A 24,756-nucleotide genomic window follows, 5' to 3' on the forward strand; every position below is an offset into this window, starting at 1 on the left:
AACATGATGCATGGTTAAAAAATCAAAAGGTTTCCTTCAGGCAATGCTGTTTTACTTGGAATACATATTATACTAAATGTGATTTACTGCTATTAGTATTCGGAATATCTTAATGTACCTTTGTTTTGATCAAAATAGTTTGCAATGCAATATATGAGGCCAAATGGTTCAAAAAGGTCTCAAAAAGAGAAAGGTCTCAAAAACAAACAAAGGTCTCAAAAACATGATGCATGCTTAGAAAATCAAAAGGTTTCCTTCAGGAAAAGGTCTTTACAAATGTAGTACTTTTATTCATCAAGTTTTTACAACAAAGGGTTTAAGGAATCGGATAGCAACGTTTGCACAGTATTTTTGTGGGACCTGAGAGCACATCAGACATATCAAATTGTATTCTGAATATGAGGAATGTCCTACTGATATCAAATAATTTGGATTTTTCGAAATTTGCGATATAATACAAATTTTATGGCAATTAATATTTTTAATATTTTTGATATTTAACAGTCCTCAAAGACAAAGCAAACTTTATAAATCTAATGACATGTACTTAACGTGTATGTAGCTGGGATGAAAAGCCGATCATCAATTGAAAATTTTGACCTTTCATAGTGAAGATATACATTTTTTCCCAAAAGACCTACATTTTTTTGGTGTTTTGGGAAAACAAATTTATATTCAATACAAAAGGTCAAAATTTTCATAAGATGGACACTGCTTTCATCCCAGCTACATACACTTCAAGTACATATCATTTACAATTTACTTTGAGGATTGTTAAATTTTAAAAATTTCAGTAATTTATTAATTTATTAAGAATCACATATATATATTGTACTGTCCTCAAACTAGCTCCTGAGTGTCTTGGGCCTGGCGCATGACATCTCAAAACAGGTACATCAAATTGCAATTCATCCTAATCATCAAGATCATAGTTAACTCCAGCATTTTGGCTCCTTCGAAAGATACATTTATTTTCACGAATCAATGATAAACTTGATACCAGTGTACGGTACACTATGCATTTACATTCAATGTGTAATATATAGCTATTAAATTTGTCAACAATCAATCAGAACACAAAATATTGTAACAAATGAAAGATTAGAACATAAAGTTTGAATTTTGTACAAATTATGAAATTTGAGAATATAAGTCTAGAAACACTTATTTTACCTATTTTTTGATCAGTTAAATAAAATTTGGTTAAATTACCAGGTAATTACCGATGTAAAATACTGGTAATTTTCCAATTTAGAACACTCAATATAGGCGAGTATATGTCATTCAGACCCAGAAACTTTTTATACATGTACAACTGTTAGGCTAATTGTGACTTCTCTACAAACATGTACAAACATCAAATTCTTCCCTAGATGGTACAGTCTGGACACTGAACCATTGCATCTAAGGACTAATGGTTTAAAGGGAAGACAAAACTCACTGTCAAACACCTCTCTAGGCTCTTTATTCAGGGCTGTGATTTATTATTTTCAGGGATGTAAGAGTTCAGCCTTTTTGGTTTTGATTTCCAGCTTTTTTTTATACACTTGCTTTGTACAGAAGTATAGGATCTTCCCAAATTACAGCTTTTTGATAGCTGTTTTCAGCTTCTTTTTTTATATATGTGGTGACTTTGATTTACAATGCCTCGGAATAAAGCCTCGGAAATAAATTCATCTGTAGCAGAGTTTGGAGATTGCATTGTCACTGAACTATTGCATATAGGGAAAGAATAATCAAGGATTTGGATCTGAAGCTGAGGAGCTCTGAGGTTTACAGAGAAGACAAACATGGGCAAGTTTATTGAAGTTAGCTAATTGATGGTTCGTTCCCTTAGAATCCCAAATGCTTCCCTAAATATAGTTAGGTATCCAAACTAGAAAGAAAATGGATTTGCATGAAATATGCAAATCAGGAACCAGCTTCCTTAATCTGTGTGTGTACTATATCCTACCCTGTAGACCAGTCACTGCCAGCCAGTGACCATCTATTTCATGCTATACACATGCAGTTATACATTTTTTATCCAAATTAGTTCTTTTTAAAAATCTTCCTTCAATCCTGTTGATTTCTATTTTCTTTTCCTTTCTTTTTTTCTTTTTCTTTTTCAAAACACAAAATTCTTCCCCCAAAGGGGTAAAATGATTCCCTCCCCTTTGGGGGCGAATAACGGAGGAATATACACCCCTGTAATTGACATTTTGCCCTTATTATGCCGCGTTTGATATTCTCACTTGCAGGGTATATTAGCACATTTTCTTAACAAACATACAGAAATTTTACTATTTTTTCAATTTTGAAGAAAATAGACATCAAAAATCTTCATAACTTTAGAACCAAGTATGCTAGACCTTTGGTTTTCAGTAAATGATATAGTATTGTACGCATAATGTAATAATTATAGTAACTCAAGTTTCAAAAATGCCTCCTTTGGTTCCTATGGACCAGATCGAGTCACATATATGGTCGAATCCAACGAAAAGTGTACACGGCATGTTCAGGGCCATAACTTAAAAGTATTAATCAATTGGCATTCCTTTTTATATTGTGTTTATTCGCCTTGATCATACGCTTCGCGCCATATATAATAAAACACCCTTCTGTGAAAAATTTAGACACAGAGACCCCAAAACATGCTATTTTTACCCATTTTTTCAAAATATTTCTTAAGGTATTTTTAAAAACATCTAAATCAGTTATGAAAAGAAGTCATTGGATTGAATCTAAATTGATTTCCTGAAAGGTGTGTATTCAAAGATTGCCTGTTCAATTTTTCACATATTTGTACATAATTATGAATTTTTTGTGATAATTTTTTGAGTGGTATTTTTTACATTACCTACTGAATACAATTTTTCATAGCACTAGATATATCTTTAAAAATGGAAATCACTAATAAATGCGCAATTGATACAAGCTTTGATATGTCCAATACTGAAATGCATTGCATTCGGACATCTTTATTATTGTGTTTAGCTGCCAGAAATTATAAATGGCACAAAGGTAGGTTTGGTAAAAAATATGCATTACCTCCGAATACATGTTAAAAGCTGTTTTATTTCCACAAAGTGAGAGAATAGTAAACAATAGTTAAGGAATAGGTGCAGGGTAATACACTCTTTATTTCTACCAAGTTTCAATAGCCTGCGTTTAAATATTTCTGAGATGTCAACAATAAAACAAGTATTCGTAGGTAAATTTCAGTAACCGAATGTTACCTTCGAATACAATTTGACATCATGACAGTGTTGTGAAACACCGCCATTCGTGCCAATGCCCATATTTGTACATAACGAAGACCTGTATGTTTGCTATCAAATCATATGACAATGAAAGTTGCGAATTCACATACATGCCCACCATGCAAAACTGAATACGGCTTAATTGTTGAAAAATATGTACTGAAATAGCCGACGGTCTGCTCATTTGAAAGAAAAATCAGATTCAAAGAAGATTAGAAGGGGATAAATACTTGTATTTGTCAACTGTCATGTGTGCTTCATTTTAAATGTTTACCGACCTTCTGGTTTCTGAGTAATTTGTGTCCAAATTCATTTATTCGAAGGTAACTTTTGACGTTTTCGCTAAGGTTACCTACGAATACCATGGAAAAAAACGACTGTTCTCATTGTCTCATGATCTAGACAACACAGTGATGGACCCTGGTATAAAGCTAATTGTAGTTGCCCTCAAAAGAAAGGCCACAAGACGTAACTGACTCCAAGATGGACTTCACAAGTCTGCAATAACGGTTTTAAGCGATTTGTGTGCAATTAATCAAATTAAAGTCACTTTAGTGCCTTTGTTTCTTACTTCAATCCTCTTTCAACCGATGTGAACCGACATTATTAATACATGATAGGGTCATAAGTATCAATAAACGCACATAAAGAAAATAATACATTCAAAGTGCTTTATAAAATGAAGTTTTGATTGCGATATCCACCAAAAGTTTAATTCTTACCTACAAATACTGAAATGTTACTTACGAATACAGCATAATACATGACATGTGTAATGAAGTGTCCCTACCAATGGAAATTAATTGTCAAAAACTTTAAGCGGTACCCCAGGACACTATTATTACCCATATACGGATTCATTCAACAATTATTTATTATGTAAAATTGCTGATTAACTACTTGTATATCAAAATGAAGTGGTCAAAATCTTGCTAAAAGCATCTAATTTTGATCTAAGGTAATAGCATTTATTCATTTGGACGTACCATCTGAAAAAGATCTAAAAACTACCATTTTATTAATTCACTACCATAATAGCAAAATTTAAACCTCTAAACTCAATATAGATATTGTTAAATCGCTCATGTTACCTACTGAATACCGGGTTTCTTCACCTTTTCATTGTATAAAGCGTTAGGTGTATGCGTATAATTCCTAATATTCTTGAAAACATATATCCTACTGTTCTTATACAATGTGTAAATTGATTCATACTCATTTGATAAATAAAATACAGAAACTGACCTAAACTTCATTTTCAAAAATAAACTAGCATAAATTGACAAAGATCATATTGATCGCGTTATAAAAATAAAAACAAATATTTTCTGGTTGAGCTAGCATTTTCCTGACACCCTGTGGTCTACATTACACGAAAAAAGCGTTAATAGGAATATTCCATTTGTTTTAGGTTGATTAGTATTGCGATAGTGAAAGCATCCTAGTGGTATTCGTAGGTAACATTGGGTTTTGATATCACATTTACTATCACACGTCCTGGATTTATTTTTCAAGATTAGTAATGGCACTTTTGGTTCCTATAAGGCCAATATGTCATCAATCAATGGGCAAAAGGAAAAAATTGTGGAGACATTTTTATTTCGGACTTTTATTTTTGGCCCGTGGACACTTTTGGTTGGATTCGACCATATATGAACCTGATAGCAGGCTAAGCAGCATCATCATACATCTATTTCATGAAATTACTTTAAGGTTATTAATTATTTTAAACTGTTGTGATTTGGTAGTTCACAGCATCTTATGAATGGTAGTGAGCTTTGGCAAAAACTGCATTACTCAATTCATAGCGAGTGTGTAGAAGAATTAAAATATCACAAATATACTTTTATAGGTGCTGCGGTTCTTGAGTTATGTTGTAAAGAGGGCTGAAACAACAACACTTTTGTAAAACGTACATAACTCATTAACAACAATAAATTAAGCAAGTTTGCAAAGTATACGGTTTGTAGAATGAACTTTTGCAAAACACCAAGGTTTTATTTTGCAATAATATATTGATATATTGATCTAGATAATGAAAATCGATTTTTAAGTTTCTTCGACCAACAATACCTCGTCTGCCCTTAAAGTGAAGATAGACAAGGAAGACACACTTCATTTTAGACACTTCTTATATAATAAAAGTATTATGTCAGTTCAATGATAAAATTAGAAAAAAAATACAGTTATTTAATGTTTTGTACTGTTCACATATTATTTAATCAATTATTTCAATTTTCATGCATATTAAAATTTACAATTAAATCTCAATTAAGATGGGAAAATATAAATATAACCATGATAACTACATTTAGTTTGCAGGTTTTTTTTTTTTTTATCTCAGTCACTGGGTTCCACTCTTCTCTAGGACACTCTCCTGGGTCTGTTGCTTAGAATGGGATATTCCAGTTGAATTCTACAAGGGGTGCATATTTCAAGTGGAGTCACCTATTCCATTATTCCTACTTGAAATTCACACTCCCTGTGTGGAAGATTAAGGTCATGTCATTCATAGGGGTGTATGGATTTCAATTGGAATAGCCCAATTAGTGGATGGAATAGTGTCGGGATGACATAGTTAAGTTTAGATCAGTATTGGGGAGTTCAGAAATAGGGCTGTGGTGATGCTCCTTACAGTACACCCATTTTCCTTGCTCTATTGTCCTGTTAAGTTAATCATGCTTTGGAAAATGCCAAGATTATTTGAATCAACCCTACCTGTTAGCATGTCTCACTGATAGTAATGATAGGAGGTAAGGAAAAGCTATTCCCAGCATCATGAAATGTACTCAGTCCAGACATGTTATGACCATGCTTTGAGTGAGTGCCATTCATTGTTATATTACTTGCATCATCAGATGTACTTGATCCAGATATGTGCTTATGACCATGCTTGAAGTGAGAGCAGTTCATTGCTATACTACTGGCATCATGAGTCTGAGATGCACTTGGTCCAGATGTGTTTTTTATATGACCATGGTTTGGCTGTGTGTCATTCATTGCTATTTTCCCAGCATCATGAGATGTACTTGGTCCAGACATATTCTTGTGACCATGCTTTGACCGAGTGCCATTCTTTGCAATTGCACTACTCCCTAATTCCGAAACACCATCTCTATTCTTGCAACACAGCTTCCTCAAGATGTGACGGAATTCTTGGCTGCTCCAAAATACATACACCAACGGATCCAGAAATGAATTTGAAAATCCGAGCAATACCATAAACGCTTTCAACAATTTGTTCCATTTCAAAATGCTGCTTGCTGAAGAGAAAGACGAGCAATGCCACAAAAAATGGCACCCATGTCACTATGAAGCATCCCATAATGACGGATAACGTCCTAAGCGCTTTATTAGCACGTGATCGGGACGCACCTTGTGGAATATGATTTTGCTCAATTGCTGCAATCTGTCTTGCATGCCTACGTGATACCATGAAAATATTAGTGTAAACATATACCTCAAAAGTCAGCGCTGGTAGAAGACCACCAAATACTAAAAATAATATGTAGCTACGTGGTACAGCATGTAGAAATATACAGCATCCATCGTATGGGTAAATGGAATTCCAACCCAACAAAGGCAGGCTTCCAAATACAATGGCTGCCATCCATATTGTCCCTGTGACTAACATAGCATGCTGAATGCTGATCTTCTCATTGTAGTGCATTGGATTTGTTATGGCTACAAACCGATCATAAGCAATCCCTAAGATGTTCAGAATACTTGCTGTGCATGAGGTCACAACTAGAGTGAGTTTCAATAAACAAGCTCTACCGGTATACACTGGTGTATTTAGTATGCCTACTTCTGCAATGCATGTCAGTCCAACACATAAATCAGCTATGGTCAGACTTAGCACAAAAATATAACTTGCTTTCTGAATGGACCGAGTTTTGATTAAGACACAGATGACCAAGGCATTGAGAGTGACCGCTAGTAGACCTATAGTCAGTAAGGACCCGGTGAATGCAATCTCTCCAAAGTCAAAGTGGTAATCTGCTTCTATAGGAGTAGTTGGGGTAGTCCCATTCAGGTATATGCTGTAATCAGAATCTCCATGAATGTGATCAGTATGATCCTCATGGTGATCATGATCAAGTGTGCTATTAGATAGAAATCCATCATCATGATAATCATGTTCTTCATCAGAGTGATCTTCATATGAAATTTCATAATGTCCATGGTGATCAGATTCAAAAGCACCTGTGTCATTCTTATGATGTTCATGAGTACTATCACCATCTGGGCTTACAGTGCTTGTTATGTGAGTTACATTATGATTTGGGAAAGTTTCAGTACTTTGGTAAGAATCAACACTAGTTTCATTATAATCATCAAAGTCATGCTTTGGTATTTCATGACTGGAGTCAGTAACATTATATGGACTCTCATTGGAATGCTCATTGGCAATATCTGTTTGGTTCTCAAACTGATGATCAATATAATCACTGCTAAGATCATCATGTTCATCCTCATGACCATCACTATGTTCATCATTGTGCTCACCATCATGTTCATCATTGTGCTCACCATCATGACCATCATCATGTTCATCATCATATTCATCATGACCATCATCATGTTCATCGAAACCATCATGCTCATCGTGACCATCATCATGTTCATCGTGACCATCATTATGTTCATCGAGACCATCATCATGTTCATCGTGGCTATCATCATATTCATCATGACCATCATCATGTTCATCGTGATCATCATGTTCATTGTGACCATCATCATGTTCATCGTGACCATCATCATGTTCATCATGACCATAATCATGTTCATCATGACCATCATCATGTTCATCATGACCATCATCATGTTCATCATGACCATCATCATGTTCATCATGACCATCATCATGTTCATCATCATGTTCATCGTGACCATCATCGTGTTCATCGTGACCATCATCATGTTCATCGTGACCATTATCATGTTCATCATGATCATCATGTTCATTGTGATCATCATCATGTTCATCATGACCATCATCATGTTCATCGTGACCATCATCATGTTCATCGTGATCATCATCATGTTCATCGTGACCATCATCATGTTCATCGTGACCATCATCATGTTCATCGTGATCATCATGAGTGGCATCATTATGTTCATCATGACCATGATCATCATGATCACCTTCTACTGCATGCGAACCATGGCTGTGATCATGTCCATGGGAGACTTTACACAAATAACTTGTGCTGTGACCCATTTCAAAAATAGTTCTCCAAAACCAATTTCAGATTACAATTAATTTCACAGGTGAACAAAATTTCTTGCCGCAAACTGTTAGCGAGTCATGTTCAAATTTCAAGCCAACGATGAACAAATGACATTATAATCCAATGATAAGTTCCATCAGCTAATAGTTTGGATAAAGCTCCAGTTATTCAATCCAAGCCAAGCAAAAGTTCCTATGATTCTATCAGGGATTTAATTGCAGCAAGTCATGTCACCATGCAGATTCAGAATATCAATTAGCCCAGGTATAACCACAGATCACATCGCTACACCCATTTTTGAATTTCACATAACTTTCAGCTTGTCAGATAACATTTGTGCAGAGCAGAAAATTGTCTAGCTTTAATTCTCAAGTAGCATCACAAGAGTTGTATCCATCAGTGTGAACTGAAATGCTGTGTGCGCATAACCAAAGTGGTACACTCACTCTGGTTGGCTGTACACTCTGGATTGTAATTCTTTTTCTCACTGCTATTGTTTGCTGTTGAATGATAAATCTCTCTTGCTTTCACAATGCCAGTTGTGCATGGTAAATCTCTTTCTTTTTTTTTAATTTTCCATCATATCTCTTGTTTTTTAAATGTCAAGCATATCTAGGTATTAACAGCTGAAATTGGGATGATATAATGTTGACAAAACTTCAATCAGACCAAGTGACCAGGTGAAGGGGGTCGCTGTAGATTTAGGCGGGAGGTTAGGACATTTTTTACAGGACACGCAATCGGGCATTACCGTGATTGGAACCAACTGTAACAAGGTCTTTCTTATGGTTTATCTGCCCCCTTTTCTAGATGAGCCATGGGGAGAGGAAAATTTTTAATGATTTTAATGCTAGGTGGTACATTATAATATCGTCACAATGACCATGGCGACATAGGATCATACAGTTGTTGACCTTTGACATGCAGTTTTATTTCCATTATATACATTTTAGATATGCCAAACTATCGCTTTCTTGCTAACAACTTTAATCAATGGGGATACAAAGATACAAAAGTACACTAGAAAAACTCACTGTGCACTTAAACAAACACGATAAACCAAACAACCAATGTAGGCACAAAAACAGGCAAAATTCAATGGCCCAAAATTGCCAAATCCAGAGCCCACTGAGGTATCAGGAAAACAATACAAGATTACACGGAAGTAATGAAAATCACTGTGCACATAGCAGACAAACAAAACCAAATAGACCAAAAAACAACAACAAATAAAACAAACAACAACTGACATTTCAAGCAGGTAAAATACTGTTCTTCAGGGACAGACAACAGAATATAAAAGCAAATTGTATCAATACTTTGAAGTATTTAAAAATAACATTATGTTAGAATGTATCGCAGCAAGTTTAAAAAAAAATTTGAATAAGAAGCATTTTATAGAAAGATCACATCACTTTATTATCAAGATACATTTAAAAAACATTCAACAATAAAGGAACATAATAAATAAATAAATAAACCCAGGACAGATCATATAAAAGATCATGTAGGGCAATATAAAAACAAATATAAAGCACTGGAGAAAAAACACTATTAAAAGACATATATTCCATAAAATCTGACATTTACACCTTTTTCTAATTTTTTGCGAATGTTTAACATTAATTGTGTTTGCAGGGAAGCCATCACCCACACATTAAGCTTACAGTCAAAGATATCAAAACATTAACTGACAATAATAATGAAATTAAATGAAACCTACTATGAAATGGTAATGAATAGCAGCAGACGACTAATGGGTAGTGATGATACAGCAGTAAATCAGATGTTTTCCTTTCCAGTTTTACCCATTTAACTAAAAAGCTGCAGTGTATATCTTAATATAAATACATCATTGATCTTATAGAAAATGAATCAAGGAAGCCAATAGATAATCACGCTTATAATTCCATAGGTTTTGCTGTTCTTGAGTTCACAGCCTCATTCCCCCAACTTCAGTGTTCTAAATCGGTAAGTAAAATAAACCAATGGTATTTTACTGGGTAATTTTCGGTAAAATACTGTAATTTACCGTAAAATTCAGTAAAATACAAAACACCAAGGCAAAGGAAAAGAAATTTTTGAGATGTAAGAAACAGGGTTCAGATCCATCCAGCACGGGCTGACAAAGTTGAATTAAAACAATGAAGTTTGTCCAATTTGACTGAAACTTTGTCAGGGTTAAGGTATTTGGTCAAAATATTTATCCTATTATCAATTTTTAAGCAGATGTCTGTGATTCCAGATCATTCCACTTCTAATAAAAATTCCTTTAAAAAAGGAATGGGGCGCCCAATGTGAGCTTGGACGTTACGGTGAATTCCATGGTGTGTAGATTTGGTATTATAATGATTTTTCTAGGGAAGAGTAGAAGATGATCAAATGCAAGAGAAATGTGTTTGATTGGGGAAGGTGTATGACAGGACCGTTTTGGATGAAATAAATGGGATTTAAGCTTTCGTGTCAATTTGCGATTATGTGGGGTGGGGGATTTCTGTTTTTGGGACCTATTGTAGTGAGGAGATTGCTTTGGATATTGAATATTGTTGAATTTCGTTATGCAGGGGTATATGATAAATAGTGCTTGGACGTGATATGGTGAATTCCATGGTGTGTAGATTTGGTATTATAATGATTTTTCTAGGGAAGAGTAGGAAATGATCAAATGCAAGAGAAATGTGTTTGATTGGGGAAGATGTATGACAGGACCGTTTTGGATGAAAAAAATGGGAATGAAGCTTTCGTATCAATTTGCGATTATGTGGGGTGGGGAAAAATTCTGTTTTTGGGACCTATTATAGTGAGGATATTGCTTTGGATATTGAATATTGTTGAATTTCGTTATGCAGGGGTATATGGTGAATAGTATAGAAGACACAAATAAGTAAGCTCCCCTGGTAAAATATGGGGGGGGGGGGGTTATCCCCCACCCGGGATCTACGCCTATGTTGACCAATAGAAAACGTTAAGTTTTTATAAATGTATAACGTCTGTGATACATATACATCATCTACTTGCTAATACACTGAAAATCAAATAGAGATGAAGGATAAAGAGGAAGAGTCTTTCAAAATGACACAGTTCACGAATCAGGTGTATAGTCATTTGTTGTAACTTTCCATTTTCATATCTAACCTACTCTGCACTAAATCTTACAATAATTCGTGATTTGAGGCATAATGATACCTACATCCTGACTCTGACATATAGGTCTATAACTCCCCAGCAAACAAACTTTCCAAGTCAATTATACCATGCAAATAATAACATTTGGCCTACTAGAGCTCTAATTAAGATAACATCTAATTAAGCAAACATTACTGGGTAGCATCAAGGTCTAAGAACTGTTCCCATGATAGATAAGCATGTTGTGGATCCTAGTGTATGGTCAAAGTATATGCCGTGTTGTTTCCATACAGTTTGCCGCACAATTGTGCCACCATATTACAACTCTGGCAATAACCGCTATATAGATTTGTTTATGGTAATTGGCAAACAAAGGCCATTGATCTTATGGTCAAATGTCATCGCTCTATCGGGTTTTAAGACAAACGGTGGTCAGGTTGAAGGCATACAAAGGTCGCGGATTATGTGGTGTTTTTACAAATCCATTAATTTTGTCTTTTAAACAAAGAATATACGCATACCATTTTATCCTGTGCATAACAGAAAACAATAATAAAATAAAATCCAAACATATTGTGGTTTTATTTCTGAGCAAGGGCATAATTTTAGCAAAACAATTGCGGAGTAAATCTAGTAAGAGTGAAATTAGAAGCTTCTCACAAACACATGCCTATATTGTGGGACGCCTCCGTAGAGGGCGCCCCAAAAGTGCCCTTCCCATTCTGGTGCATTCCCAGGTCAACTGAATTGGATAGGAAGGCCCCAGGTGTAGAAAGAATTGTAATCAATTTTCTGGAGTGAAATAACATTAGTTGCTGGTACATGTAGAGTTGATTTGATTCCCTTATTGTGTAGTTGAAAAGTCCCTATTTTTGATAAATTTTGCTCCTCCAATTTGGCCATAACTTTGAAATGCTGCCACATCCAAGGTACAATGTAGTAAGTTTCTCAATAAATTTTCTACTTGATGTGATTGTTCATACCTTTGGAAAAGCACATACGATATATCATAAAACAAAGGTTTCCTTAAGACAATGCTGTTTTACTTGGAATACCGTACATATATTAAATGAGATTGATCACCACTAGTATTCAGAATATCTTACTAGAGTACCTTTTGCCTTGATCAAATCAAATGGTTTCCTTCAGACAATGCTGCTTTACTTGGAATACATACATACTAAATTAGAATAATTGCTACTAGTATTCACAATATCTTAATAAAGTACCTTACAATGGACATCTGACAATAGGCACATCAAATTGCAATTCATCCAACATCAAGATCATAGTTATAAACTGAACTCCAGCACTTGAGCCCTTTTGAATGATACATTTTATGTAGATCGAATCAATGATAAACTTGATACATGTGAATGGTACGCTTTCAGGAATATTTCTAGAAGAATTAAGAAAGGGTGTTTAAACTAAAGACATAATATTGCTATCACTCATCTGTCAAGTTAATTTGAATATGTGCGTAACTAATTAGCAAAACCTATTTAACTATGTAAATGTGCAAATTAGCACAATTGGTAAACAAAATAAATCATAAAAGAAAAATAGGAATACTTCAATTACTTTTCAACAAATGATAAAACAAAAAACAAACAAGAACCTGCTTTACAAGCCCGACCGGCTCAGATTTTGCATTTCGAGAGAATTTATTGCAAAATTTTGCAAAAATCATATCAAATCAGCCATTTTTAACCAAAATGTATTGATTTTGACTGGAAAGTGGTTGGAAAAATAGGATGGCACTTCAATTACTTTTCAACAAATGATTAAAACAAACAAACAAAAACCTGGTTTACAAGCCCGACCGGCCAAGATTTTGCATTTTGGGAGAATTTATTGTAAAATTTTGCTAAAATCATATCAAATAACCCATTTTGGACCAAAATGTATTGATTTTGACTGGAAAGTGGTTGAAAACAAAAATTCAAAACATTTTCAAAATATGTTTGCCAATTGTTTGTGAAATTTTTTTTCAAGCTTTCAGTGATATTTTAGGGCATACTGGTCAATCCAGTCCAACCCTATTTAAAAGTCAGTCCACCCGTAAAACATTGTTTTTCATCCCCTAATAATTACATGGTTTTTTTTTAAAGGACAAACTCAACAGGTAGTTAGTGGGTCAAACTTGTTCATTCACTTATTACAGGTTGTAATTACAGGATGGAAAGGAAAACTACCATCCTCTTTTAATACAACAAAACAACAGGAAGTGAAATGATTATTTCCACTGCATTCACTAGTAATACAACATCACTTCAATCATATAAGTGACCTTCACATTTGATGCCAGTTGGTGAAAAATACGACTGAATGACGCAGTATGAAAGGACCTTTAAAAGGAAACAACACATATGGATTTTTTCATAAAATGTCACAACAAGCTCATATTTTACGGCAAAACATAATCTTGATAACTGAAGTGTCCAACTCGACAAAGTCCAGACCTGTGTAAAAGAACATAGTGATATGTAAGAATAAGGTCACCTGTTCAAATCCTAGAGGGTTACAAATCCTACCTATTTCCATCAGGAATACCTAACAATAGGTACCGTACATATTTTTCCACCAGATCACCGATAAAGACTATTGTTATTGTAACCCAATTTTAGGATAATTCAGACAGATAAGCTACATCAATGTGTGATAAAATTACAATTTATCTAAGAATTATGATTATGGTTTATGAAGTTTACTAAGTTAATCTGTAAGTTATATCAGGAATCTGTCTATTTATAAATTGTGATTTATATAACTTGTTTTGAAGATCAAATGTTCGGGACTTGGTAAACAAGTTACCCCCAGCACCACGTCATCAAGTTTCATTACAATATTTCTGCTGAAGTGGCAGTCACTAAAATGATATAAATATGGATCCAAAACCCTAGTTCCAAAACGGGATGTTGTGCAGTATTATAAAGAAGAAAATCAACCCAAGAGGTGGTCACAGATTGGCGAATTAACAGAAAAATACTTGTGCATTTTGTTTATGTATTACCTTGCAATTAATTAATATTAGATAGTAACCCATTCATGAGTCCCCACAACTGCCGTTATAATACATTAAACAATGTTAAAAAGATGTAATGTTGTAATCATGTGAACATGGCTATGGTTAATAATAATGATCAGATTCACTTTGTCTGCATTTTAGACACTTATCAGTAAATATTGACTTCGAATTTGTAAAAAATAAAATAAAAGGCTTTTACAAGGCTGCTTTTAAACAGAAAATGTCATAGGAGCTAAGGAGCAACCTATTAGTTACCATGGCAATGCTTTTTACAGGTTTTCAAATCACTAACACTGACCTTACTGGGTAATTTTTTGTATCATCTAAATTAAAAGGTGAAAAATTAATCTTGTAAAAGATATGTTCCAAATTATAGTCAAGGATTATAACATAACACAAGTAATGTAATTAAGTTTCAACTTATTCCCTATTGAATTCAGTCAAATTCTGTGCAAGGTATAATGTAAACAGGTGCAGGTGCTATCTGATTGCGGCTTACTGCAAATGTAGCTACCATAAATTCAATTCCACCTATCGATGTCAAGGAAAGAACTGTCCAATTCAGACTCTGTGGAGAAAGCGCGAAGCCATGGCCGATTCTTGGCCATATTTACACATTTGGTGATCCTTATGTAGTCACCCAGCTGGTCTACTCTAAATCAGCCCTGCCCCCCCCAATGCTTTGCTAATGACAGCGTTTACAATGTCCGTCCTGAAACTTTCTATTTGTCGGCATACAATTTGCGATCTATGCACATCATTCAACAACCGCATCATCCACTGCTTAGAACTGTGTGTCCTTGGTTACACAGCAGTTTCTTAAGTGTATCATTGATTGAATGTGTTTATAAAAACACACATGTACTTGTATGGGAGTAAAGCAACACCAAGCATTTTGTAATCAATATTGCTTCAATAATATGTCCTTGATAAGGCAATTATTAGGTTTGTCCCATATGCTTTTTGGTCTAAGTGATACCCATTATTGCAAATCATATTTTCATTTACTCTTCAATAGATTTAGGCATGTATGAAATTGGTTATTGCTGTGTGACTTCCCATAATCCATTTCAAAAGTGGTATCACCAGCATCACGTTTCAACTGCCACACAGTAGCTTGCAAATGTCATGACCTTGTCAGAGATAAAACAAAAGAGCTCTACAGATTAAGGATTAACCTCCCCCTTCCGAACAATTTATGGATCAAATTAAAGTTCTTATCGACAGGTGTTTACAAAATGAAATTGCAGCTCAAATAACTGTGAAGATTCAAAATATGATAATAGACACCTACGGACGGTTGTTTGCTCACAAATTGAGCTGGATATAGTTTACCCAGCAGGTCTAGGGAAGTGTTTAAAATCATGCTCTAAATGAAAGGGAAGCTCTCCCAAAGAAAATCATTACTGAATCCCCAACAGCTGATCCACTTCTTTTGGCACAAACTCTTACACCTTAATGAAATTGGCCAAATTTGTTGTGTATGGACCGGAACCTCTCCTGACAGTTATAACTAATATTATTTCAGCATTTTGAGTAAAGAATAACACAATTAAAATAGGATGGAAATCGTATATACATTATAGCTTTAAAGGGCATCTACATCATGCATTAGCGTTGACACTGTTTCAATAAATCAATAACAAGACATAATTGCCATGACCTTGGGCATTTTGCTATTTCCCTTCCCTCCATTTGTACTTTTTAGGGCTAACATGACAAAGAAGTTGTGGCAATGGAATTAAGGGAATATAGTGATGTTGTGAGAAATTTTCTTCTTGCATCATCCACATCTTTTCATTATTTTTACCCAATCTCAGCGTATATGGCAAATAAATGTGTAATGGCCACATTATCAGCCATGATTAAGATATAAAGGACAACTTTAGGGTGAGACTGAACATAAACAAGTTTTATAAAAACTAAAACTACTATTCATGCTGTTTTTGTACGTCTTGCAGTTCCAGAGTTACGGCCAAAAAGTGGCGAAATCAGTTTTTCTGCATTTTGATACATAATGAAAGATCTGCTGAACTGAAAGTTTCTTAGAACCTCTTAAGGATGTATTATGAAAAAATACCTTAAACTTTCAGACAGAATAAGTAGGTAGCATCACCTTAAACTAACCCTGTGATTTAAGTATTCACAACTCCAGTGTTCAGTGTAATTACTGGTTTCATAAAATATCGGTCAAAATTGATCTTTTGGTTGGAATTGTCAATATTTCACTTTGATTACACAATTTACTTTCATTTGGGGCATTTCGTGATCCACAGCCTCATCCCCAACTTTTCTCAAAAAAAGATTTTTATTATACCACTGGAAACCTCTGGCTACATAAAGTTTTCAAAATTTGAATTGCGTTCTGGTAAAACACAAAATCATGCATAACTCGCAAACGCAAAATCGGAATACAACTTAAATTTTGGAAATAAGTTTTTTTCATGGATATCTACTGAAAAATGTCATAAAAAGAGGATGCTACGATCATGAAATACACCTTTAAAGGACATCATAAAACTTTTGGGGTATCCCTAAAAATGTTGACAAGGTTGACAAAAATTATTTGGTGCTATTTGGCATGCTTTATAGATAGTATTTAAAGCCTTAGAAAGTGTCACAAAATGTGGACCATTGTAACATTACACTCTTAACATATGAAGAGCTTATTTCCGAACTGTGTTAAGTCCACAAACCCATGTTTCTGATTTACCTGTGCGATTGCAATGAGTGGTGATGCTATAGAGGTTGTGCATATGACGTATCATATCGTAAATATGGAGGACTGCTCAAATGCATTCAATAAAAGCATGATTGCAATCTACCGCTACAGTTCGTCTCACACACATAACAAATGCACTACGATTAAATGGGTTAATGACAACATTTGATTGAATGGACTGCACTGTATTTTGTACCAATTTTACAATTGAGTGAGTTTAGACCATAACAATTCATCTAGACCAATAGGTTTTCAGACCTATAGACCTGTAATGACCCTTAAAGTTGGCCACTTTAGGCCAAGTAAAAAAAAGTTTATCTCAGGAACGCAAGAGCGCTTTTGTATTTTTGGGCCACTTTTATGGAGGGTATTTTCATATTTTTGTTCTGAAAACAAAATCATCAAACATTGTTAAATTTAACAAGGGAAACTGATCAGATGGGGACAACAGATTTCTCTTCAAAATGACTCACATATTTTTTCATTTCATTTCATTTTATTTAGGAATCAAACCAAGTATAAAAAAACACAGAAAAGAATATATAAAAGCACACTTATTTCCACTATGGTCCTTGTGGTCTCATCAAAATGACAAGAAACTATTGAAGTAGATATTATTTGATAAGGTAACCTTGTCATTTAAAACAGCAATCTGTAGGTCAATTATTATAGAATGAATAGATCTTGTCAAAATGACCCAACTTATCAAATTTGAGTAGGTTGTCTTGTCAGAAGGGGACTTAACAGAATCTTGTTAAATGAAACGGTTAATCTTTTCAAATAACGAGTTGGAGATCTTGTCAATATGAATAGCTAAAATAAAACGGGAGGTTAATAATTTTTATAAGATTGTCAATGAGATAAGCGACAAACAGTGAGAAATAACAATGGAAAAGGAGATATTGGGAAAGAACATAGAGGAAGCGATATAGAAAGGGAGAAAAGATAAAAGGTAGAGCAAGAGATAGAGATGTTAGGCGAGCAGAAGAGAGTAGAGACTGTCTGTATGTTTGCATTGTATGTGTTTGCATATATTGGGCTATTCCAGTTGAAATCCATACACACCATATGGAAGACATGACCTTAATCTCCCACACAGGGAGTATAGATTTCAAATGAAGTCACCCATTCAGGAAACCCCATTTGAAATTCACAATCCCCGTGTGGAAGATTAAGATCATATTGGGTATGGATTTCAACTGGAATAGCCCCTTCCGATGCACTGTCACATACCTGCTCTATTGTAGGGCATGCTATGATTTGTTGATCATCTTCTGTGTAGTTCTCCTTCACAATACTTTGTAACTGTTGATATGAATGTTGCACATTACCCTGTGAAAACAAATGGAGAGACACAAACATATTGAAAAAGACCTACTATGCTATACTGAATGGACTTTTAAGTATTGCACCACAGACTCACTCACAAGTAGAAATGATAAAATTGACACATGTAGATAACTATTTATGCCAACAATTGATAAATGAATGATGACTGAATATAGATTATTATAAATTTATGAATATACATGATGCACTGTACCCTCAAAAGAACTGATGTGCAGTTTATTAACCTCAAAATTAATATAAATATTATTTAACCCTAAGCAATATAAATCTTACAAAATCTTACAAGGAAAACCAATGTGCATGCATGCATTCCATGTGATGCCTTTGCACAATCATCCTAAGTCATATATGCCCACCAAATCGCTGGCCGGGCAAGCGACTCCCCTGTGGCATGATGTCGGTGATTGTGTGCGTGGCACTCGAGGGGTCCCAGGGTCAATTCTCGGGGGTGTCAGGTGAAATCTTTGTTCATCTTAAGAGTATACTTACAGACTGGGAGGGACAAAGGGGTCAGCTATGAAATAAAACTATGACTTCATCAATCTCTAGTTCTGTTACCTAACAATGTTATGAGTCCCGACTATTACAAGCTGATCAGAATATAGTTACAGACTGGGAGGGATGGACGGGGCCAGCTATGAAATGAAACTATGACTTCATCAATCTCTAGTTCTGTTACCTAACAATGTTATGAGTCCCGACTATTACAAGCTGATCAGAATATAGTTACAGACTGGGAGGGATGGACGGGGCCAGCTATGAAATGAAACTATGACTTCATCAATCTCTAGTTCTGTTACCTAACAATGTTATGAGTCCCGACTATTACAAGCTGATCAGAATATAGTTACAGACTGGGAGGGATGGACGGGTCCAGCTGTGAAATGAAACTATGACTTCATCAATATCTAGTACTGTTACCTAACAATGTTATATTGAAGGGGTTATTCAAAATACCTCATTCCTGAAGTCATATTTCCATTTTCTAAATTGTAAAATTCTGTTTGATCAATTTGCCATTTTCTTCTTTTTTTCCTTAAAAACTTATTTTCATCTGGTCCCACTGTGGCTTATTCTGATTACAGGTTTTGCCAGTTCACAATATCACTTATCATATTATACATATGTATATTGAATACTAAAGTAGGTACATGTATACATGTATATTAAGTGCCAGAAACTGTAGTCACAGGTTGTTATCGTTATCCATATCATAAAATTTCATTTCAGAAGCAGGGAGTTGTTGAACTTCAGTGTTTTTGAATGATATTTCATGATTTACTTCCATTTCCAGTTTCTACTCTAAATTCTGTGATTTTTGCCCATTATCTGTATTATGGAAAAATGATGGCTTCAATCATTCCATTAAAAACTTTTTTATATTGATGAATTTATGACTGTTCTCACAACAAAAATGTTCACTTACATGAAAAAACTTTTTTGTTTTATAATAATACAATATTGGAGAGAGTCTTGAAAATCCACCATGACAAACTATTCACCATCCCAAATTACCAGTCCATGCCAAGAAGTTACAAATAAACTTGCCTATTACATTACATTAACCATAAAATAGCAAAGATTTACCTTGATTGGCCTGAATAAGATATACTCTGTATCCTTATTAGCCAAATACAGTGACATCTTCTTGAACACCTTCGGAAGAACAGACTTAACTTGCTTGTATGTAGCACCAACTACTTCATGCACTTTTTCTGTGAAGTGAAAAATAATGCAAATCAAAATTATCCACTGAATAAGATAAGAATGTGAATGGTTGGACAAAGGACCATGGTTGCAAGCATGAGAACACCAAAGGGACCTATCCTTCATGAAAGCCTACACCAAATTGGACATATTTATTCCATAAGCTGTTTAATCCCTGTCTTGATACTAGTTTAACTCTGTGGTGGCTAACATGAAGGTCACAGCCAAAAGGACTCTTGCTTTACAGTGATTATCTACACACACATTATAAATGGAATATCATTATAATTTCAGGCCTAAAAAAATAAAATGGTTACGGGACTTAAAATTACATTGGAGTTTAATCATCAGCATTCCTAAAAGTAATACACAACATTCTTCTACTTTTTTATTATTGTGTTTTAGCCCACCATTTTCTTAATTTTTGTCACTGCCATTTTTTGGCTTGACCTTACCTGGAGTTGCAAATGGTTGCTTCTTGAGTGACACTTTAGGTGCATCATCTTCTTTGTTCATGTCAATAATAAGCTCCGCCTAGAAACATAAAAAACCCCAAATCAGTGGCTGGTAGGTAATGTGCATCAAGTACTTTTTTGTCTGCCAATATATGTTGCATAATATGTTGCTTTTGCAAGTTCATGAATCATGCTTGTAAGCTGTTGTCTCCAATACCATTTTCCACCCTGATGTGGCAGTGACGTCAGTGCGCATTTCATGAGCGCAGCTTCAAAACACCAGCGTTCGCCTAAAAGCACGGGCGTACACACGCTTAAAAACGCTGAATAGATGCGCGTGTGAAAAGGATACCTCGTTGATGTCACTGCCACATCAGAGCAAAAAAAAAGGAATAACAGCACCTGCCATATTAATATTTTCTCTATCTTATTCTTTTCTTTCTTTAAGGAAATCCCACACTTTGACTTGCTGCAGGGTACATAGTACAGGGCACCAGTTTTACTCACCTTTTCAATAAATGCCACAAGTTCTAATACCAGTAACTTGGACACATGCTTGATGAAATTTTCACAGGTTTTCTTCAGTTGTTGGTCAACATCCTTTTTGGAATCCAAGTAATGCTCTGTTACTTGAGGAGCACCCTGGGGAAGTAACAAGTAAACAATCCAAACATTACCATAAGTTGAATGCAATAGTGTCTTACAAGGGTAGGGTAATACCAAACATACTGATAACAAAATGCAGGTACATTTTGCCTTTCATTAGGACATAAACCAAGGTGGAGAGTGGGTTTACCTTTTAAATTCATGTTTCTCATGAGTTGAAGGTTACGCAAAGTTTTGGGAACATATGATGGAGATAGCCATCTTAAAATTGTGGTTTTTTTTCTAAAAAAAAGTAATCTAGAGAGAAAAATCATACTGCACATGAAAGAACATTTTTTTCTTGCTGCATCCCAGTTAACTCAATCTGTAAGGCGCTATTCATTGGTTCACCTGAAGTTTGGTAGTGACGTCAATGCTTTTCATGATTGTACTGCAAGCGTGCCGGCAAACTGCCCTTGTACATGTGCGTGTACGCTCTACATGATTAACATTACAAGCGATTTGATGCTGCGAACAGAGAAATGCGCACATATCACTACCAAACTTAAGGCAAACCAATGTATAGACGCTGTTGCACGAGTTTGTAACATTTGGAACAAGAGCACCAATGGCGCTGTGGCTCTGTGCTTTATGGTGACAGTGAAAGTCGAATGTGCAACAGGTGAAATCATTTGAGTATATGTGACATATTACATTCAATGGGTACATCTGTTCGGTTGGTAGCTATCTCATGTGCAGAGCATACAATGATACATCAATCAATTTTGGGAATTACTGTTTAGCCACATGGTCATGGATCGAAACGGGTGGAATTGGATGGAAAAGGGTCCAAATGGGTCTAAACTAATCAAAATGTATCAAAATAGGCCTATGTTAAGAATAGTGTTAGTCTGAATAAGGATTTGGCTCTAATTGGTGACTACCCACCAAGTTTCAGACTAAATACCACAGTCAGAGATGTCACAAGCTGACCCAAAAAAATCCTGAACTTGCTAAGCATAGCGAGCGGAACTCTTACCCAGCACGGCGGGGGTCCCTTAAGGGTCCCGGTGGGGTCCAGATGGTTTTGCAGTATATGTGACATATTACATTCAATGGGTACATATGTTCGGTTGGTAGCTATCTCATGTGCAGAGCATACAATGATACATCAATCAATTTTGGGAATTACTGTTTAGCCACATGGATCGAAACGGGTGGAATTGGATGGAAAAGGGTCCAAATGGGTCTAAACTAATCAAAATGTATCAAAATAGGCCTATGTCAAGAATAGTGTTAGTCTGAATAAGGATTTGGCTCTAATTGGTGACTACCCACCAAGTTTCAGACTAAATACAACAGTCAGAGATGTCACAAGCTGACCCAAAAAAATCCTGAACTTGCTAAGCATAGCGAGCGGAACTCTTGCCCAGCACGGCGGTGGGTCCCCTTAAGGGTCCCGGTGGGGTCCAGATGGTTTTTGCACATTTAGCACCACAGGAAAGGCCATTTCAGAGGGTAACAAGGCGGTTCTCGAACCACGAGTCTCGCCTGCTTTTGTGACCCCCTGCTTTTTGCGATAACTTTTGGTAGAGAGGTAAATGAATTTGGCGGTTATCGGCTGGGCACGATTATCTGGCTGATGGTAACTGTACCCACCAAGTTTCATGCCCATGCAACAGTTTTTACTAATATGACCTCAGATGACCCCTGGTGGCCCTGAAATGACCTTCCAAAAATTTGGCTCTAAATGTTGACTGTACCCCCGTGCTAAGTTTCATGCCCATATGACAGTTTTTACTAATTTGACCTCAGATGACCCCTAGTGGCCTCAAAAATGACCTTCCAAAAATTTGGCTTTAAACGTTGACTGTACCCACCATGTTTCATGCCCATACGACAGTTTTACTAATTTGACCTCAGATGACCCCTGGTGACTCGAAATGACCTTCCAAATATTTGGTTTTAAATGTTGACTGTACCCACCAAGTTTCATGCATATACGACAGTTTTACTAATTTGACCTCAGATGACCCTGGTGACCCCGAAATGACCTTCCAAAAATTTGGCTTTAATGTTGACTATACCCACCAAGTTTCATGCCCATCCGACAGTTTTACTAATTTGACCTCAGATGACCCTGGTAACCTCAAAATGACCTTCCAAAAATTTGGCTTTAATTGTTGACACTGTACCCACCAAGTGTCATGCCCATCCGACAGTTTTTACTATTTTGACCTCAGAAGACCCGAAATGACCTTCCAAAAATTTGGCTTGAAATGTTGACTGTACCCACCAAGTTTCATGCCCATATGACAGATTTTACTAAATTGACCTCATATGACCCTGGTGACCCCAAAATGACCTTCCAAAAATTTGGCTTTAAATGGCGGGGTTCAGGGGCCCACCTTACAAATTTGCAATCAAATTTGGCAATACCAAAGAACTATTTCATCAAAGTAATAAATCAAAACAGAAAGATGCTTCCTTTACGAGTTATCACTCATTGAAAGTGCTACTTTGCTATACTTTACATGGAAAGCGACTATCTTAAAGTCGTCATATTTCCTTAATTACATGACCGATCAAGCTGTTATTTGGATATGTGATGCACAGTTGAAAATTAATTATTAAGATTTGGTGACCTCAGTTGACCTTTGACTTTTTATGTGACCTTTGACCTCACGAAATTGGATAAAGTATGTTGCGCTGAAAATCTAATCAGGTCGAGAACCTCTGGCCACGCAACTCCCCACCAAGTTACGTCACTGTATCCCATACGGATCTCCAGATAATCTGTTCACAAGGTATTTTGCTTATTACGCATATATTATGCAAATTAGGTACTTAATTACCATATTTTACGCTCAAAATCTAATCAGGTCGAGAACCTCTGGCCCCGCTTCTCCTCACCAAGTTACGTCACTGTACCCCATACGGATCTCCAGATAAGCTGTTCACAAGGGTTTTTTGCTTGATATGCATCAAATACGCATTTAAAATTATGCAAATTAGGTACTTAATTAGCATATTTTGAGCTGAAAATCTAATCAGGTCGAGAACATCTGGCCACGCTACTCCCCACCAAGTTACGTCACTGTACACCATACGGATCTCCAGATAAGCTGTTCACAAGGGTTTTTTGCTTGATACGCATCAAATACGCATAAATTATGCAAATTAGGTACTTAATTAGCATATTTTGCGCTGATAATCTAATCAGGTCGAGAACATCTGGAACATCCCCACCAAGTTACGTCATTGTAGGCCCTACCCCATACGGATCTCCAGATAATCTGTT

General features: G+C 35.5%; 2 protein-coding genes across 3 annotated transcripts in view; both read right to left on the reverse strand.

Moving 5' to 3' along the window:
* The window catches only part of LOC140154957 (conserved oligomeric Golgi complex subunit 3-like), a 67,768-nt gene that overhangs the window by 3,242 nt on the left and 39,770 nt on the right, over positions 1–24,756 (reverse strand). For both annotated transcript variants that reach the window (XM_072177619.1, XM_072177618.1), the window contains 4 exons: positions 21,378–21,512; positions 20,871–20,949; positions 20,296–20,423; positions 18,592–18,690 (listed from right to left, as the gene is read on the reverse strand). In XM_072177619.1, the coding sequence (XP_072033720.1) occupies positions 18,592–18,690; positions 20,296–20,423; positions 20,871–20,949; positions 21,378–21,512 (441 nt within the window). The remainder of the gene's footprint in view (positions 1–18,591; positions 18,691–20,295; positions 20,424–20,870; positions 20,950–21,377; positions 21,513–24,756) is intronic.
* On the reverse strand, positions 5,956–12,898 carry LOC140154071 (uncharacterized). The gene is made up of 3 exons (XM_072176681.1): positions 12,843–12,898; positions 6,703–7,918; positions 5,956–6,548 (listed from the first exon to the last, which is right to left on the reverse strand). Exons 1-3 carry the CDS (start codon positions 12,896–12,898, stop codon positions 5,964–5,966), a joined length of 1,857 nt encoding a protein of 618 aa, XP_072032782.1. The 3' UTR covers positions 5,956–5,963.

This window comes from Amphiura filiformis, chromosome 6, assembly GCF_039555335.1.
Source record: "Amphiura filiformis chromosome 6, Afil_fr2py, whole genome shotgun sequence".
NCBI classification, from domain to species: domain Eukaryota; kingdom Metazoa; phylum Echinodermata; class Ophiuroidea; order Amphilepidida; family Amphiuridae; genus Amphiura; species Amphiura filiformis.